This window comes from Vicugna pacos, chromosome X, assembly GCF_048564905.1.
Source record: "Vicugna pacos chromosome X, VicPac4, whole genome shotgun sequence".
Classification (NCBI taxonomy): Eukaryota; Metazoa; Chordata; class Mammalia; order Artiodactyla; family Camelidae; genus Vicugna; species Vicugna pacos.
In genome coordinates this window covers 60,764,582-60,780,385 of record NC_133023.1, presented here as the reverse complement: position 1 = coordinate 60,780,385, position 15,804 = coordinate 60,764,582, and the positions used below count along the sequence as shown (strand labels likewise).

The window sequence follows — 15,804 nt, the reverse complement described above, 5'->3', positions numbered from 1 at the left end:
GTTACTTGCAACTGCGTTACCACTTAAACAATGAGGTCGAGGTTAGGAACCAAGCTGTACAAAGCTGCGTTTTGAAGAATGAAATTGTTTTTCACCACTGAGATACTATTACAGGATTTCCATGTTACTGTAATTCCTCCTTTCAGAAGTTGGCAGTACGGAAAATAGAGTAGTTTGATATTTTACTATTGAATGAAACTTGGCAAAATAACAAAATGTGCGTAAGAGTAATTCTTTGATAGCTCATATTAAAACTCTTCTGCTTTCGTTAGTTTGTAACTCTGAAATATAGAAAGAAATTTGGTGAGAGGATTCAATTATGTAAACCGTACTGAGAATATTGGTAACATGTTTTGTGCTGAACTGGCCAGTATAAACCAAGAATAAAATGTGAACCCTTGTGGAGATGCAGATATAGGTCATTTCATGAATAAAGTAGATGACTAAAGGCCCAGTAATCACTGCAGTTTAAAGGATATAATTCATGGAAGTGTAGTTGTGCTAGATGATTTTTTTAAAGTAGCATCATAAAAGAAAGAGCACTGGACTGTGAGTCAGAAGATCAATTTCCAATCCCAGTTCTACCTCTTAAGAAAACATGTGAGTTAGGGTAAGTCATACAGCCTCTGTCATGCAATGTTTACTCATCTATAAACATACTCACCTATCTGCCAACCTTAGAAAGCTGTTGTGAAGATAAAGTAAAATGTAAGGGCTTACTAAACTATAAAATTTTGAACATGTTGTTAAGTGTCAAAAAAGAGTACAAATTGCTGTCTTTTCCCCAGCCTTTTTGAAAGGATTTGAGATAATAACTCTAATTGCTTTTATTTTCTACTCTAATAAGTTACTTTTGCTACCTAAAAGCCTATCCTATGTGATTTCCAATAATAAGATAGTTAATAATTTTCTTTCACTGAAAATTATGTATGCCGGACTATAATTAAAATTAGTGGTACTATTATCAGTTGTTTAATACCCAACAAAAAGGAACTGTTTACTGTTCAGTCCATCAAAGGAAGTGAGGTTTAACTTGATTCATACCATCTGGCAGTGATTAGTTCTCTTGATTCTTTTTGTAGGATCCAGAACTTTTCCTTTGTGTTTAGAGGAAAAAAATGACATATGGACTGAGACCTGTCTTCCATAAATAAATAACTTGAACTTAAACTTAAGTAACATTTATTTGTCACCTATATAAAATACGAAAATCCCACTGTTACAGTATATAAGAAGAACGAATATGCTAATACAATTGAATTAGCATGGTAATTGTGACTTCTGTCTTTGGACAGTTAAGCAGAGTGAATTTATCACGTTGGATTAGATCAAGTCCACTTTAAAGAACTTGATGGAATGGCCAAATTTATTTGTTGTAATGTGTTCATATGGGTGTTTTACAAGTATAGAGTTAACAGTAGTATGTGTGCAGTATTTACACTGCATTTCAGGAGTAGTATTTGATGAAGTAATAAAAGAAATAATTTAGGGAAATGTCCCTACTCCATGCTCTTCTTTCTTTTTCTTTCTTTCTTTCTTTTCTTTCTTTCTTGCCTCTCTTCTGTTCTGTCATTTTGTGTTTTGGGTTTTTTTTTTTTTTGGTTGGATTTACCTCAAGCATGCTTAATTTTCAGGAAGCTTTTCATGTTATCTTCCTAGTCTCCTAACCCACCATCCCAGCAAACCTGGAAATCTGAGAGCACCGGTTTCCACCAGTTCCTACTCTGTGCTCTTTTACCCATCTGTTTTCTCTCCACTTTTTTTTTAATTTTTGTAACCATATGTTTACTTATGTCTTTCACTAGGTTGAATTCTTTGAAGTTGGGATTCTTGTTTCTTTGAATCCTAATTTTCTTGCACAAGCACTTGGCCCATAGTGGACAAAAAAAAATGAACAAGTGACCTTCTGTTAAGAATTAATTATTAGCACTTATTGAGTCTCTACCATGACCTGAGAAATGCACCTAGGGTTTATGCAGAGGGATTATAGGACCCATTTCCATCTTCAAGCAACTTTTGATCTCACCGAGCCAGGACACATATGGATGGGGATAAATAGCAATACAAGGTAGCACATACTAAAAGAAGTGAATCCTGGAGCAGAAATTCTTGATCCCATGTGTAGATTACTAGGCTTGAAATTGTATGATGCAAAATTTGTATATTAAGTATGTGCCTTTTCCTGGAGAAAATATTTGTAGCTGACATCTATCCGATGGATTCTAACCTGAAAAAGGTTGAGAAGCAATGAAGTAGGTAACAGATACTGTAGGCATTATGAAAGTAGAGAAAGGGATGTTATGAACTGGACTGGTATCATCGTTTCCTTTTGTAGTCACCTAGACAGATGAGACTATGTTTTAGGCAAACATTGCCAGCCACCTTGAAAATGTCTGTTCTTCATTGTGAGTGGCTTTACATCCTAAAGCAGAATTACGTATCAGAGTCTCTGAGGTTTTGCTAGTGTTGACAAATGTGGGGTTTTTTTGACCAAGATACTAATAATATTACAAATTTGCTTTTTAAATATCATCACCTAATGGTAGTCTTATAATTTATGTCCTAGTTAGCTAGGATAATGTTGTGTCTTACAAGAAATATTGCATGTAAGGATTGCTTATGGTTCATCATTTGATGCTATTTGAGGACCAGTTCTTAGCAATTCACTATGAAAGTTAAAATGCAGAGAGAGAAATAAGAGGTGAGCTGTCTTTGAATTCCTTCGTGTTCTTCTTTTCAGCAGTTACTCAGTTATCCATCTTGAGGCCCCACTTTTCAAATCTATAAAATGAGGGAAGTTGACAAGTGATCTCTAGGGTTTCTTTCAATTCTGATGATCTCTCTGAGTTTCTCTGATCCTAAACGCAACCTCTTAGAAATACACAAGGGATGATTAAGATTAATCGTGGGGTGCTGAATAAGAGGAAAGTTGAATATGTAATGCTACTTCACATCAAACATACGACTAACAATCTATGGTATTGGCACCACTGCTTTATTCTGGGGCAGGCAGGTGCTAGTACAACATTCTTAATCCTTTCTCTTACCTTCTTTGTTTTCACCCTTTACTTTTATGTTCCCAAGAAATTGCATAATCCTACTGTTGGCACTTGGAATCAAATAGCTTTATGCCCTATTACTTGGTGTTGATCCACCCACTTCAGAGAGGTAGGCAGGTTGTAAGATTCCTACTGTGAATTTCTGTTAGTAAACTGACTATAAATTTTTCTTGAGGAAGCAGATTGAAATATTAAAGCAGGACTCCCTTCTGTATGCATAATGAATATGTGGAACCCTATTAAGACATAGCTGATTTCTGTCCTTTGCCTGTCAGCAGTATACCTACTCTTAAATGAAATCACAGAGAATGTTTTAAAGAAACATTGGGATTTTTTTATTCCCTAACTAACCATATTGCTCAGTTAAAATAGGTGACTTAGCCAAGTCATGAGGTGATTATGACATAGTAAATTGAACACCTACTGTGTGCAAGACTTTGTGCTGGGGATTTTGTGTATATTATCTGAAACTCTGAAAACAGTACTCAAAAATGGGTGGGTAGTATCCTCATTTTATAGAAGAGAAAATTAACACTAAGAAAGTTGCAGAGCTTGTAAATGTAGAGTAAAGGATCTGGGCTTGGCTCCAGAGTCTCTGCTGTGTTCATGTTTCCATAGTGCCTCTAGCAGTAACAGTATACTTCAGCTATGTTTAATTGAGTTCTAGGGTTATGCAGAACTACTTTTTATATATATTGACATTCCACTTGAGATTTTTGCTTTAGAGTTTGAAAAACCATGAAACTACACAATCACTTTAGGGAAAGCCTAGCTTAGATTCTTTTGAAGACAAGTCTGGTTCATAGATGTTTCCTATTAAAATATGCCTATATGATGTAATGTTTTGGATTTTAATTTAGTAGAGTTAGAAAATAGAGAATTAATACTTTCTGAAAATTTGAATTAAATGTTCAGATGATTCATTGATTTCCTTATTTATCAACCCCAAAGGCCAAGTGAATTCGTTTTTTGCTTTTGCATAAATTTTGACAGGAGGAGGGAAACCTATTGTCATTAATTGAAGTCTTTGAGACCACTTTCTCAGAATCAGTGTTATCATGTTAGCCAAAAAGCAAGCATAGTGGTGTCCTAAACCACATAGAGGTTAAGAGGAAGATGGTGGGGAGGGGAGGAAGAATGGTACACTAGGCAAGGGAACTCTATGTGAAGTCAGAGAGTCAGGTAACTGATGGAGGCTAACATCACTGAAGCACAAGGTGCTAGAGCCTGGTATTACCCAACATCTAGTTTAGGGCCTTATGCATTACTCTACATATGTTAATGTATACAACTATTCAACCTTTCTAAACTTTCAGTTCATCAAAAATAAAGTATTTCAGCCATTGTCTTTTCAGTTGGCAAAGAAAAAAAATGATGTCTTAAGCATTGCAACCGCTTTGTCAAATTGAGTTTATGATTAGTCAGTGAAGGAGATTATTTTGTAAGTGTTATTTTTCCAAATAGAAAAATACTCCAGGGATTTACAGCCAAGTAAAATATCTGAAATATTTCACAGTATGTCAACTCTGGTTCATAGCTCAATTTAGTACTTCAATTGACACCATTATTTTCCACGTTAGCAATCAATTTTCCCCACTTCAGTATAGAGGATATTTACTTATAGTATACACAGAGGGTGATCATTTGAATAGCAGACTCCTGGATTAAGAATCTCATACCTTGTTGTAGAAAGTACCTGAGAGTTAGAGCAAGGTTTTGGACCCAGGAGTGTTTTGATTTCTGGCCTAATACAAAAGATACATCATCAGAAAAACATTGGTGCTACAAGTTGCCTGGGCTACATAGACACATATGAGTACAATTGACAGTGGTGGAATGTAGTCTTCCTGTATGGAATCCTGTGCTTACATTTATTTATACTTAAACTGTTCTAAAATTGTTGGTAATCTTGTCTGTCTGCCATATTCTAGTGAAAAGTTGAGGTCATGGAATTCATCTCCTTATTCAATTTAGAATATGTAGAATTATTTGAAATAGGAACTGATAAAAATTCATTGTACATTTAGCCTCATGATAATTAATGTTTCTTTAAAAAGAATTTGACTACAGAGTGTGTGTGTGTGTACACAACATGCATTTTCTGCTTTTATAGGACTGAGTTGTTACTCTGAATTTATTAAAACAAGTGTAATAATAAAGGCTATAGTTGTCAGAACTGCTAGTAATTATGACTCCATATTCTCATGCTTTATTTTACTTATTGTTGCATTGTATTAAGTACTTTCCATAGGTATAATAGTCCTCATGGCAACTAAAAGTAAATTACTTTTTAAATTGAGTTACCTTAAAATTTAATTTATATAAGAGTATAAAATTTTAAACTGTTTACTAAGCCCCATATCCTTTAAAACAGAAGATATTCCTGACATAAACTTATAAATAATTTGATTATGCAGGAAAGTATTTATATAGAGTTCCTTTCCCAAAAGAAGCATTAAAAATTGCCTTATTCCTCATTCTTAGGTACTTTTATACTTTTAAGGTGTGAGCATTTTGAACAATAACCATTGCGTATAATGGGTGATTGAAAAAATTGCCATATACAGGGAAACAGATTTTGATTGGAGTTGCCATTTGTTTTAATATTCAAGTCAGAATTCAGATTTCTTTAAATTTTAGAAAGGCAATAGGCACATATGCCATATTTTGCATTACATCTTGGTGGCTTGGGTCAATACTTCATAGTCACACACTACACTAAAACATTAACATCACGTGGAATAAATTAAAAGACTATCGATAACTTGTTGAGATCAGGTTTTATTAACAGATTTGTTCTAGTCAGGTCATGTTTTGCTATCAAATATTATGTATAACTTAGTTTGTAGAACTTTTTGGCTTTTGGAATTGGGGATAAGAGATCATAACAGAAACATTCCACTATATATGTATTTATCATAAGAATATGTAAGTATATCATAAGAATCAGATGTCCATGGTCTCTTATGTTGCTTATAATTGCAATGAAAAAATTCTAATTTTTCAATTTTCTTGTGGAAAAGGATACTGAGTGATTTAACTTAGCAGCAGAGCCCTTTATTTTCTGTATGGAGTCTTATGTAGAATCTTCATATAGAACACAAATAAACAGTGTTATATTAGTATAAATTTATTATTTATAAACTTATATGTATAATTGAATCCTCTTGCCCAGCATCAGTGGTGCTTTTCCCCCAGTATATCAGGTACCACTGCAAAATATTTTTCTACTATTCATTTACTTGAAACTATTAAGTACTTCTGTTAAACACTGCACTAAACTGATGGTATGAAGATGATTAGGATTCATCCTTATTCTCAGGGTGTCCATAATCTAGTTGAAGAACTGGACATATAAACAATGAGTTAAATGAAATACAGAAAAGTACATAACATAAAGCATCATGAGAATACAGAATAAATAGCTACTGACACTGTAAATTTCAAATTAGTGTTTCTAAGAGTATGCTTAAAATTTAGGAACAGAATGAAGACAGTCTTGGAGAGCAGCTATTTTATATTAAATTTATATCAAGCACAAACAGGTTCAACTTAACCAAGTTATAATACTACTACACATTTCTAATAGTATTGTTCATACACCAATATCGTTTAATACATGGTTTGGTTTTTTAAAAAATATTCAAACAATGCTCCTTTTTAAAATTCAGATACCATCTCATGAAATAAGGACTATAAACTCTTAATTAATCTAACCTTTTATTTGAAATGATTTTTTTTTACAAAAATCATGCAGTTTTAATCCTCTCCCCCCAAAAAAGTACAAAAAAGAATAAGATACCAATTACCTACTACTGGGCTTAAGAAATAAAACATTGCCTACACATCTCCCTTCTTTCGCCACCAAAGACAACTACTGTCTAAAAGTTCATATTTATCATTTCCATGCATTTCTTTATATTGACCACATACATATACATTCTTAAGGTATGTCTTACATATTTTCCAATTTTATATGTTATCATACTGTCATTTTCTTATTCAAGATGATGCTGCAGATTCATTGTCATTTTCACACTTACATAGTTTTTTTTAATGAACTATAGTTGATTTACAATGTTGTGTTAGTTTCAGGTATACAGCAAAGTGATTTATATATCTGTGTGTATATATGTATATACATATAAATGTTCTTTTTCAGATTTTTTTTCATTATAGGTTATTGCAAGATATTGACTATAGTACCCTGTGTTATACAGGGGTCCTCGTTTATCTATTTTATATACAGTAGTGTGTATATGTTAATCCCAAATTCCTAATTTACTGAAGGATACACTAAAGGAGAATAAAGTTTTCAACTTTCCAAAGTACAATTTAATATAATGTACATATTTTTGACCCAGTAATTTCACTTCCAGAAAAATATTCTAAGATTTAAGAAAGAGTATAAAGAAGTAAATACAAAAATGACTGAGGAAGCTTTCATTGTTACTATAGTACAGGCAGTTTAAATGTCTACAAAGAAGGAATTGAGTAAATAAATTATAATTTATTCATAAAGTAAAACCTAGGTAACTGCTTAAAATAATGAATTTATCATGCATTAATATGCAATTATATATTATTAGATGAAAATAGGATTTATATATATAAGTGTGTATATATATATATACACACACACACAAAATGCTATGCTATACTATGTAATATGTTTCAATTTAGGTAAATAATCTGTGAAAAAGTCTAGAAGAATGTGTTTTTAATTTTTAATTACATCTAACTAGAACTATATAGACATTTTTACTTTCCATTCCATAAAGATAGGCTTTCATTTTAGAATTATGAGCTTGTATTATTTTGTAATTTGTAAAAATCTATTAAATAATCCAATATAGTACACTATTAACATTCCCTAAGTGAAACTGTAGCCATACAGGTGGGCAGCTGAAGCAGAACGTAGGTGAAGTTGCTGGAGTTGATGAGTTTAGTCATCTTTGAGGCTGGAAATTGGATGTGTCATCCACATGCATGATGATGGCAAGAGACTGAGTGTAAGGAAAGAGAATGAATCATATTATGATTTTAATAAGCAATGCTGAAAGTGATGGACTATAAGAAAAGCCATAGGGCAGTATTGAGATGGCATGAATCTCAAATGACCAAGGCTTTTGTCATGAAGATGGAAAGAAGATAGGAAGGAGCAATAGGGAGCTGGCAGAATATCCACATCACTCTAGACCCTGCTGCTCAGTAATGAGTGGCCTCTGAAGACAGGGCCACTAGGTAGGCCCTGCTCCCTGGGGAGACCTAGTCAGAAGGGCCATCTGGGGAGGATGTTTCAATTCATATAAAGATTTATTGAGCCAGTACTACATGCCAGTTCCTGGACCAGTTCTTGAATAATAATCTAATGCTTATAGGAAAGCACAAGGGGAAAGGTTACTGAATGAAAAATAAGGGGAGAAGAAGCAGATAGTAAAATGGACATAAAAGTTTATGACAAGATAGCTTGTGTGGGTGTTTTCTTCTGGATGGTGATTATATGTTATGATAAATCACAGAGAAAAAAATGTGACAGAGTGTGTATATGTCCATGAATGAGTGAAAAATTGTGCTGAACACTGGAATTTGACACAACACTGTAAAATGATTATGAATCAATAAAAAATGTAAAAAAAATAAATAAATAAAATTCACTTTGTAAAGGCAAAAAAAAAAAAGAATAGTTATGATAATAATGTTCCTATCATAAAGGCTGCCCTGCAGGATGAAGGGACAAGTGCAAAAATGAATGACAGTTTTTTGAAGATGCCAAAATATATAGTCTTTTATTGTAGAAATACCAAAATTTATCCGTTCTGTTAGTGATGAACATTTAGATTGTTTCCATTGTTTTCTGTCATTACAAACAATACTGCTATGATTATTCTTGTTCTTATTTGTTACGTAGACTGGGGACAGTTTCTCTAGGGTATGTCGTAGGAGTGGGATTGTTGGGTTGGAGTCTACGGGTATTTTCAGTTTTCTATGTAGATATTTGTATTATCTGAAAGTAATGATTCCTTGATTATTTCCATTGTAGTCTGTATACCTTTTATTTTTCTTTTCTATCCTGCTTGCTAGGACTCCAGAACAATGCTTAATTAACACAGACACACACACACACACACACACACACACACACACACATATATATATATATATAAAACAGGATCATTTTTTTGTTACAGTTAGTTCCACACCCCCACTATCCACAAGGAGTTGGTTCCAGGACCCTAGCAGATACCAAAATCTGTGAATGTGCAAATCTCTTAGTTGGCCCTCCATATCTACAGATACAAACCTTTGGATACAGAGGGCTGACTGTACTGGTTTTAAAGTAAATTCTAATTTTTCCTTATTAAGGATGATGTTTGCTGTAGTTTTTGATAGATACACTTTTTTCTTTTGCAGGTTAAGTAAGGTTTTTTTTTTCCATTCCTAATTTACTGGAAGTTTGGTCATGAACCATTCATCAGAAAGTTGGTTTGATGAATCCATCATATGTTGGATTTTATTTAATGTTTTTCTTTATATATTGAGATAATCATTTGTGTTTTCTTCCTTAATCTCCTAATGTGGTTAAAATACATAGATTGATTTTTTTTAATGGCAAACCATCCTTGCATTTCTAGGCTAAACCCATCATGAGTATGAATTGTCTTTAATTCATTGCTTGAATAACTTTTTTCTTGGTCCCCACATTTTGATTCTGAATGATGAAAGAAATCAATATGTTCTTGGAGTATTATTCCATGATGATTTTAAAATCTTGGCAGCTACAGTTCAGAGTAATTAACTGAAGTAATCAGGCTATGTTCATTCATTCATTCATTAAAACTGCATGTAAAAATTCCACAGAGGGGAAAAACTACTGCTTGATTGCTAATACTTTGTTTAGTATTTTTGCTTCTCTTTTCATAAGTGAGTTTGGTTTGTAACTGTCCATTCATATGTAGTATCCTTTTTGATTTGGCTGTCAAAAGTTGAGGAATGTTCTTTATTTTTCTTATTCTTGGCAAGAGTTTGTATAAGATAGGAATTGCTTGTTTCTCAAAAGATTGATGTACTGCACCAGTAAAATAATTTGGGCCTGTATCTGTTGTTAATTAATTAATTTGTTTATATGTTAAAATGTTTTAATGTATTGAATCAAGAATTTAGAATTCTATTTATTTGTTTTTAGTTTATTTCAGAAATACTATTGTATGATTGTCCTTTTCACCTAAGACTTCCAGTTGATTGGAATAGAGTTTATAATATATTATTTTAAAGTAACTTTACTGTATTTGCAATTATTCATTTTTATTTCTGCACTTTGTTTATGTCTTCTCTTTTTCCTTGATCAGTATCTGCAGAGGTAACGTTGTTAGTCTTTACAATGAACTAAAATTTTTTGATCCTATTATATATGTTTCTATTTTTTTCCCTTTGAGTTTTTTCTTATACTTTTTTCAAATTCTGTGTTTTTCCTGAGTTTGTGGGATGAATACTTATCAAGTTAATTTTCAGCCTACTTTCCTATGTAATGTGAATTTTTAAGGCTAGAAAATTCCATCTGAGTATGGCATTAGCATTACATCTCATAAGTCGCATTCCACTCATTTCATTGTCACTTAATTCTAAATATTTTAAAATGTTTTGCTTTAATCCATATGTATAGTCTTTTCCAAATATGTGTATATATATATACATATATATATATGTATATATATATGTATATGTGTATATATATATATATATATATATATATATATATATATATATAGAAAGAGAGAGAGAGAGAGAGAGATGTGTGTATATTTATATGGAATAAACTTTTAATCCTAGAACAGTTTATTAGATTCTTAAAGAAAAATAGTGGAACACATTCCCACATTAATAAATTCATTATTGAGTTGTGGTTAGACAGCAGGTTTGTCTGATATCTATTATTTCAGATTTGCTTTATGGCTCAGTGTATGATCAGTTTTCATATGTTTCATCTGCTTGAAAATGATATGTTTTCTGAAATTATTGGGTACAGGTTTGGCTGTAATTCTCTATGTTAATTAAACTTCTTAATATGGTCTTTCATATTTTCTATATTCTTACTTAGTTTTGTCAGTTACTGAGAAAGTTTTTTTAAAATCTACCAAGATCGATAATTTTCTCTGTCAGTTTTATATATGTATACACAAAGACACTTTGAGGCTATGTAGAGGAATATGGATATCTAGAATTATTTTATCAGTTTGTGAATTTACTTTCTAGCATTTTATAGTGGCCCCCACTTTTTAAAATTTTCTGAAGTTCTTTTTAGGTAGTCTGTTTTGATTGATACTAAACAAAACTAAAACTTTTTTTAAGGTTAGTATTTGTATGGTATAATTTTTTCTGCCTTTTAAATCCAGCCTTTCTGTTTTTATGATTTAAAGTCCTGTTTAAAGCACATAGCTGTAATTTGTTTCATTATTTTTAAAATCTATCCTCACATGTTGGGGATATTTCTTTTTATTTTACAATTTCTGTTTATCTGTTTTCTCTGTGGTTCACTTTTGCTACCTTCTTTTGGATTTATTAAGTGATTCACCCCTTTTTTCCCTGTTATTTTAGAAGTCACATGCTATTTCCGTAGCAGTACCCTTCACATTTTTACATGGATAGTTAATTTAATGTCTAAATACTCGAAATCTTTTCTTGGATTTTTAAACATTTAGCTTGTCACCTCATCCTCTGTCCTATGTTTTTATTGTCTAGTTATGTTTGTTCTGCCTTTTTTATCTCCAAAAACAAACATTACAGTTGTCTTATAGTCAGTGTTTCTCTGGATTTACTCATGTGTTTACTAGTCTCTGTGCTCACTAAGCCTTTGTTTATGCCAGACCTAAATTTTATTTCTTGTGAAGTACATTTGGTCATCATTTTTCACAGATTCTGTATTTGCATATTCACCTACACACTAGACTCTATTTTTAACCTGAAATCAGTCTTTACCATGCTTTCAGGATTATTTGTGAACATGCTCAGGCAGTGAAGAGTTGGGGGCAAAGGAGCATGTTCCCAGCTGAGGGTGAACATTCTGATGCTCTGCCTTCTTATTTCAGCTCTCATACTGTAAACAAGTGTCTTTTTCACTTTCTGTCAGGTGCCACTTTTTTTTTTTTGCATTTTGTTGGTAAATTTTCTAATCCCTAAGTATAGTGTTGACGTGCTGTATAGTGTTCCTAAGTGCAAGACTGTGATGTCCCTTATGTAGAATATACGTGTGTTAGATAAGCTTCTTTCAGGCATGAGTTATAATGCTTTTGGCCATGAATTCAATGTTAATGAGTCAGCAATATATTAAGTAAAATGTGTTAAAACAAAAATATACATAAAACAAGGTAATGTATTCATAGGTTGACAAAAGTGTTATGACCAGAGTCTCACAGGAACCTAACCCTGTATTTCCTCTAGGAGCAATGTTTCTGTACTCATTAATTCTCTGCAGTGGTTTCATGAAACATAGCTACTGTGAATAATGTGAATCCACTGTACATCCTTTGGAAGTTACTTTAGCATTTTGTTTGTAAATTGTGCTCAGACTGATTTTAGTTCTTTTATAAGTAATCTGAATTTTTACTATGGCTTTTTGAAATATTTTAGTATTTGGTATTTAAAGGTTTGCTATGGTGTGTCTAAGTGTGGATTGATTTTTATGTGTCCTGCTTAGGATTTTTTTGTTTGTTTGGTTTTTTGTTTTGCTTCCCAAATCTAAAAGATTTTATTCTTTTTTTCATCAATTATGGCAAACTCTCAAGCATTATCTCTTTGAATGTAACCTTTTACACATTCTCTTTATTATGTCTTTATGTTGTTCCAGATATTAGACTTTTTAATTCTATTTTCTTTATCTTTTATCCTCTCTTTCATATTAACCTAATTTTTTTTACTCTAATCTTATTTCAGATCTATATTCAGGTTGCTCATTTTCTCCTCAGTTTGTCTAATTTTGTTTATCTAGTTTGCTCTGTCCCTAGCCATGAGCAAAGGCCCATAATGAGTTAATCTTGTCATATCATCTTCCTTTGCCAGCTAATAAAACTTCTTTCTGTCTCATCCTTATCCTAGTGTTGTAGCCTTCAAAGGTTCTAGCTTTACTCAGAAAATTCATTTCCAGCATTTCATCTTGTGTAGACTCAATAGGGGCCTTTGTCTTCATGGGCTTCAGTGCTTACCTGCAACTGGTATTTAGTTCTTTGTTTCTTTCTCCTGAGGATTTTCCTTTTTTCAATCCAAGCTCTGTATTTAAAGGACATTGGTTGTAGTTTATCCAGTTTTTCAGGGTGTTTTTCATAAATGTCTAGGCCTCCATATTTATGGAAGTGGTTCATGTCTCTTTAGGATGAAACGGAAGAAAGTTTTATGGTATTAAATGGACTTTTATAATGGATCTCCTATTAATTTTTTGGCTAATTTATATCATGATCAATCTTTATTAATATTAAGTTAGAGTTGGCTTTAATAGGCATCCAGTAGTCAGTCCTCAGCATTGGTAGTTTAGAGTAAATTTCAAATTTAAAAGATACTGAAATAATTCTTTAAAAAATAGCAAATAATATACAAACTACATGAATTCATCTAAAATAATTGGCTTCTTAATTCAGCTTTTAACTATGACTTTTTCTACTGAGACATCAAGTCTATTTGGGAGATGATTTGGGAAATGAAAAATTTATTCCTTTTTTTCTTTATTTATTTCCATCTGTATCAGTGATTCAGATTCTCAGCAGGGTTTGATTTTGCCGTCCTCCCCAGGTAACATTTGACAATGCCTAGAGACATTTTTGGTTGTTGCATTTTTTTATTGAGTTATAGTCAGTTTACAGTGTTGTGTCAGTTTCCAGTGTAGAGCACAATTTTCCAGTTATATATGAACATACATATATTCATTGTTGCATTCTTTTTCATGATTGTTGCATTTTTGGTTGGGGGATGCTAGTGCCATCTAGTGGGTAAAGGCCAAGGATGCTGATAAACTTCCTAGAGTTCACAAGGCATCCCTCACAATGAAGTATTTATCTAGCGCAAAATATCAATAGTACTTAGGTTGAAAAACCTTATTTATAAAAGGAGCTGTAAGTTTCTCAGTCACTTAGCTGAAACCGATAAATCTTAAAAATGTAAAGTATAGAATTCATTAAAGTTATTCCAAAATTCATACATATATACTTATTTTAAGAATTTTACGTGTATCTGTTGTTGATAAATACTCAAGGTAGCAAATTCATCACTCTCATTATCCATAAATAGTTTATTTAGAACCATGAAGCCATTGAGAGATGAACAAGTTTAATTTATGATTTAGCTTTGGCAAATAATCAAATAATTCTTATTTTCTGATGGTGATATAATCAATCCAAAAGTCAGCGCTTTAAACTCTATAGTGTATGGGTATCTTTCAAAAAAATGAACCTACATCTTTTTTATAGATGTCCCAAAGAAATACAGAATCAAGGTTAAAAAAAGAGTAGATGTTACATTTTTTAAAGAGGAGAAAACAAATATAATCTTCCTAACTAGTGATTTAATAATGATACAAAGCAGTTGGTTTTGAAGTAGTCCACATTGTGTTGTCATAGTCATGTGTTTATATTTCATATTTGTTTTTGTGTCATGAAATTGGAAATTTTATGCTATTGCTTATTGGGGTCTCACTGAATGGAGCACTTTTCTTCTCATTATATGTTTGTCTTTTTTAATTAAAAAGTTTAATCTTAAAATAGTTTTAGACTTAAAGAGAAATTACAAAAATAGTACAGAGAATTATTTTATACCCTTTACCACGCTTCTCCTTATGTCAGCATCTTACATAAACATAGTATAATTATTAACCAAAGGAAATCCACATCACCACAATATTACTAACTAAACTACAAATCTTACTTGGATTTCACCAGTTTTTCCCCTGATGTCCTTTTTCTGTTTCAGGATCCAATCCCACCTTGCATTTAGTCAGTGTGGCTCCTTAGTCTTTTCTATTTTGTAACAGTTTTTCAGTCTTTTTTTGCTTTTCATGAACTTGACATTTGAAGAGAACACTGGTCAGTAACATTGTAGAATCTCTCTCTCAGTTCAGGACTGCCTGATTTTTCTCTTGAGTAGACTGTGATTATGTTTTTGACAACAACACTGTAAAAGTAATGCTGTACCTTTCTCAAGTTCATTATTTCAGAAGGTAAATGAAGTTGAAATGTCTTATTACTGGCGATATTATCACTTGGTAAAGTGATATCTGCCAGATTTCTCTACTATACAGTTGCTGTTTTTCCTTTTGTAATTAATATCCTCACAGTTAATTTAATTATGTTTATTTTAATAGAAAACAAATGTGGAAGAGATAAAATTATTCTGTTTCCTCAAACACTTTGTTAATATTTGTTTAAATAACATAATCTTATCTGATAGGTTTTATAACTTTAACATCTTGTTTTCAGGTAGTTAGGTTGGAAAATGACTTAATTTTAACCTTAACATATATTTTCAGAACACCTATTTAACTTGAAGTTTGCTGCAAAAGAACTTAATAGGAATGCCAAGAAATGTGATAAAGAAGAAAAGGCTGAAAAGGCCAAGATTAAAAAGGTAAGTCATTTTCAATCTTTTTACTTTTTTTTTTAAACTCATGAAATGAGCACAGTTAATCATGGAAGAGTGTTTCAGTTTATTTTACATTTAAGAAAGATTGCTGGCGTTAGAATTCTAAGCTAAATATCTATTTAAA

General features: G+C 32.0%; 1 protein-coding gene across 1 annotated transcript in view; it reads left to right on the top strand.

The window, feature by feature from the left end:
- LOC102526872 (charged multivesicular body protein 1B2) overlaps positions 1–15,804 on the top strand; it is a 33,520-nt gene that overhangs the window by 704 nt on the left and 17,012 nt on the right. Inside the window, exon 2 of the mRNA XM_006219120.4 lies at positions 15,568–15,665. Within this exon, the coding sequence (XP_006219182.1) occupies positions 15,568–15,665 (98 nt within the window). The remainder of the gene's footprint in view (positions 1–15,567; positions 15,666–15,804) is intronic.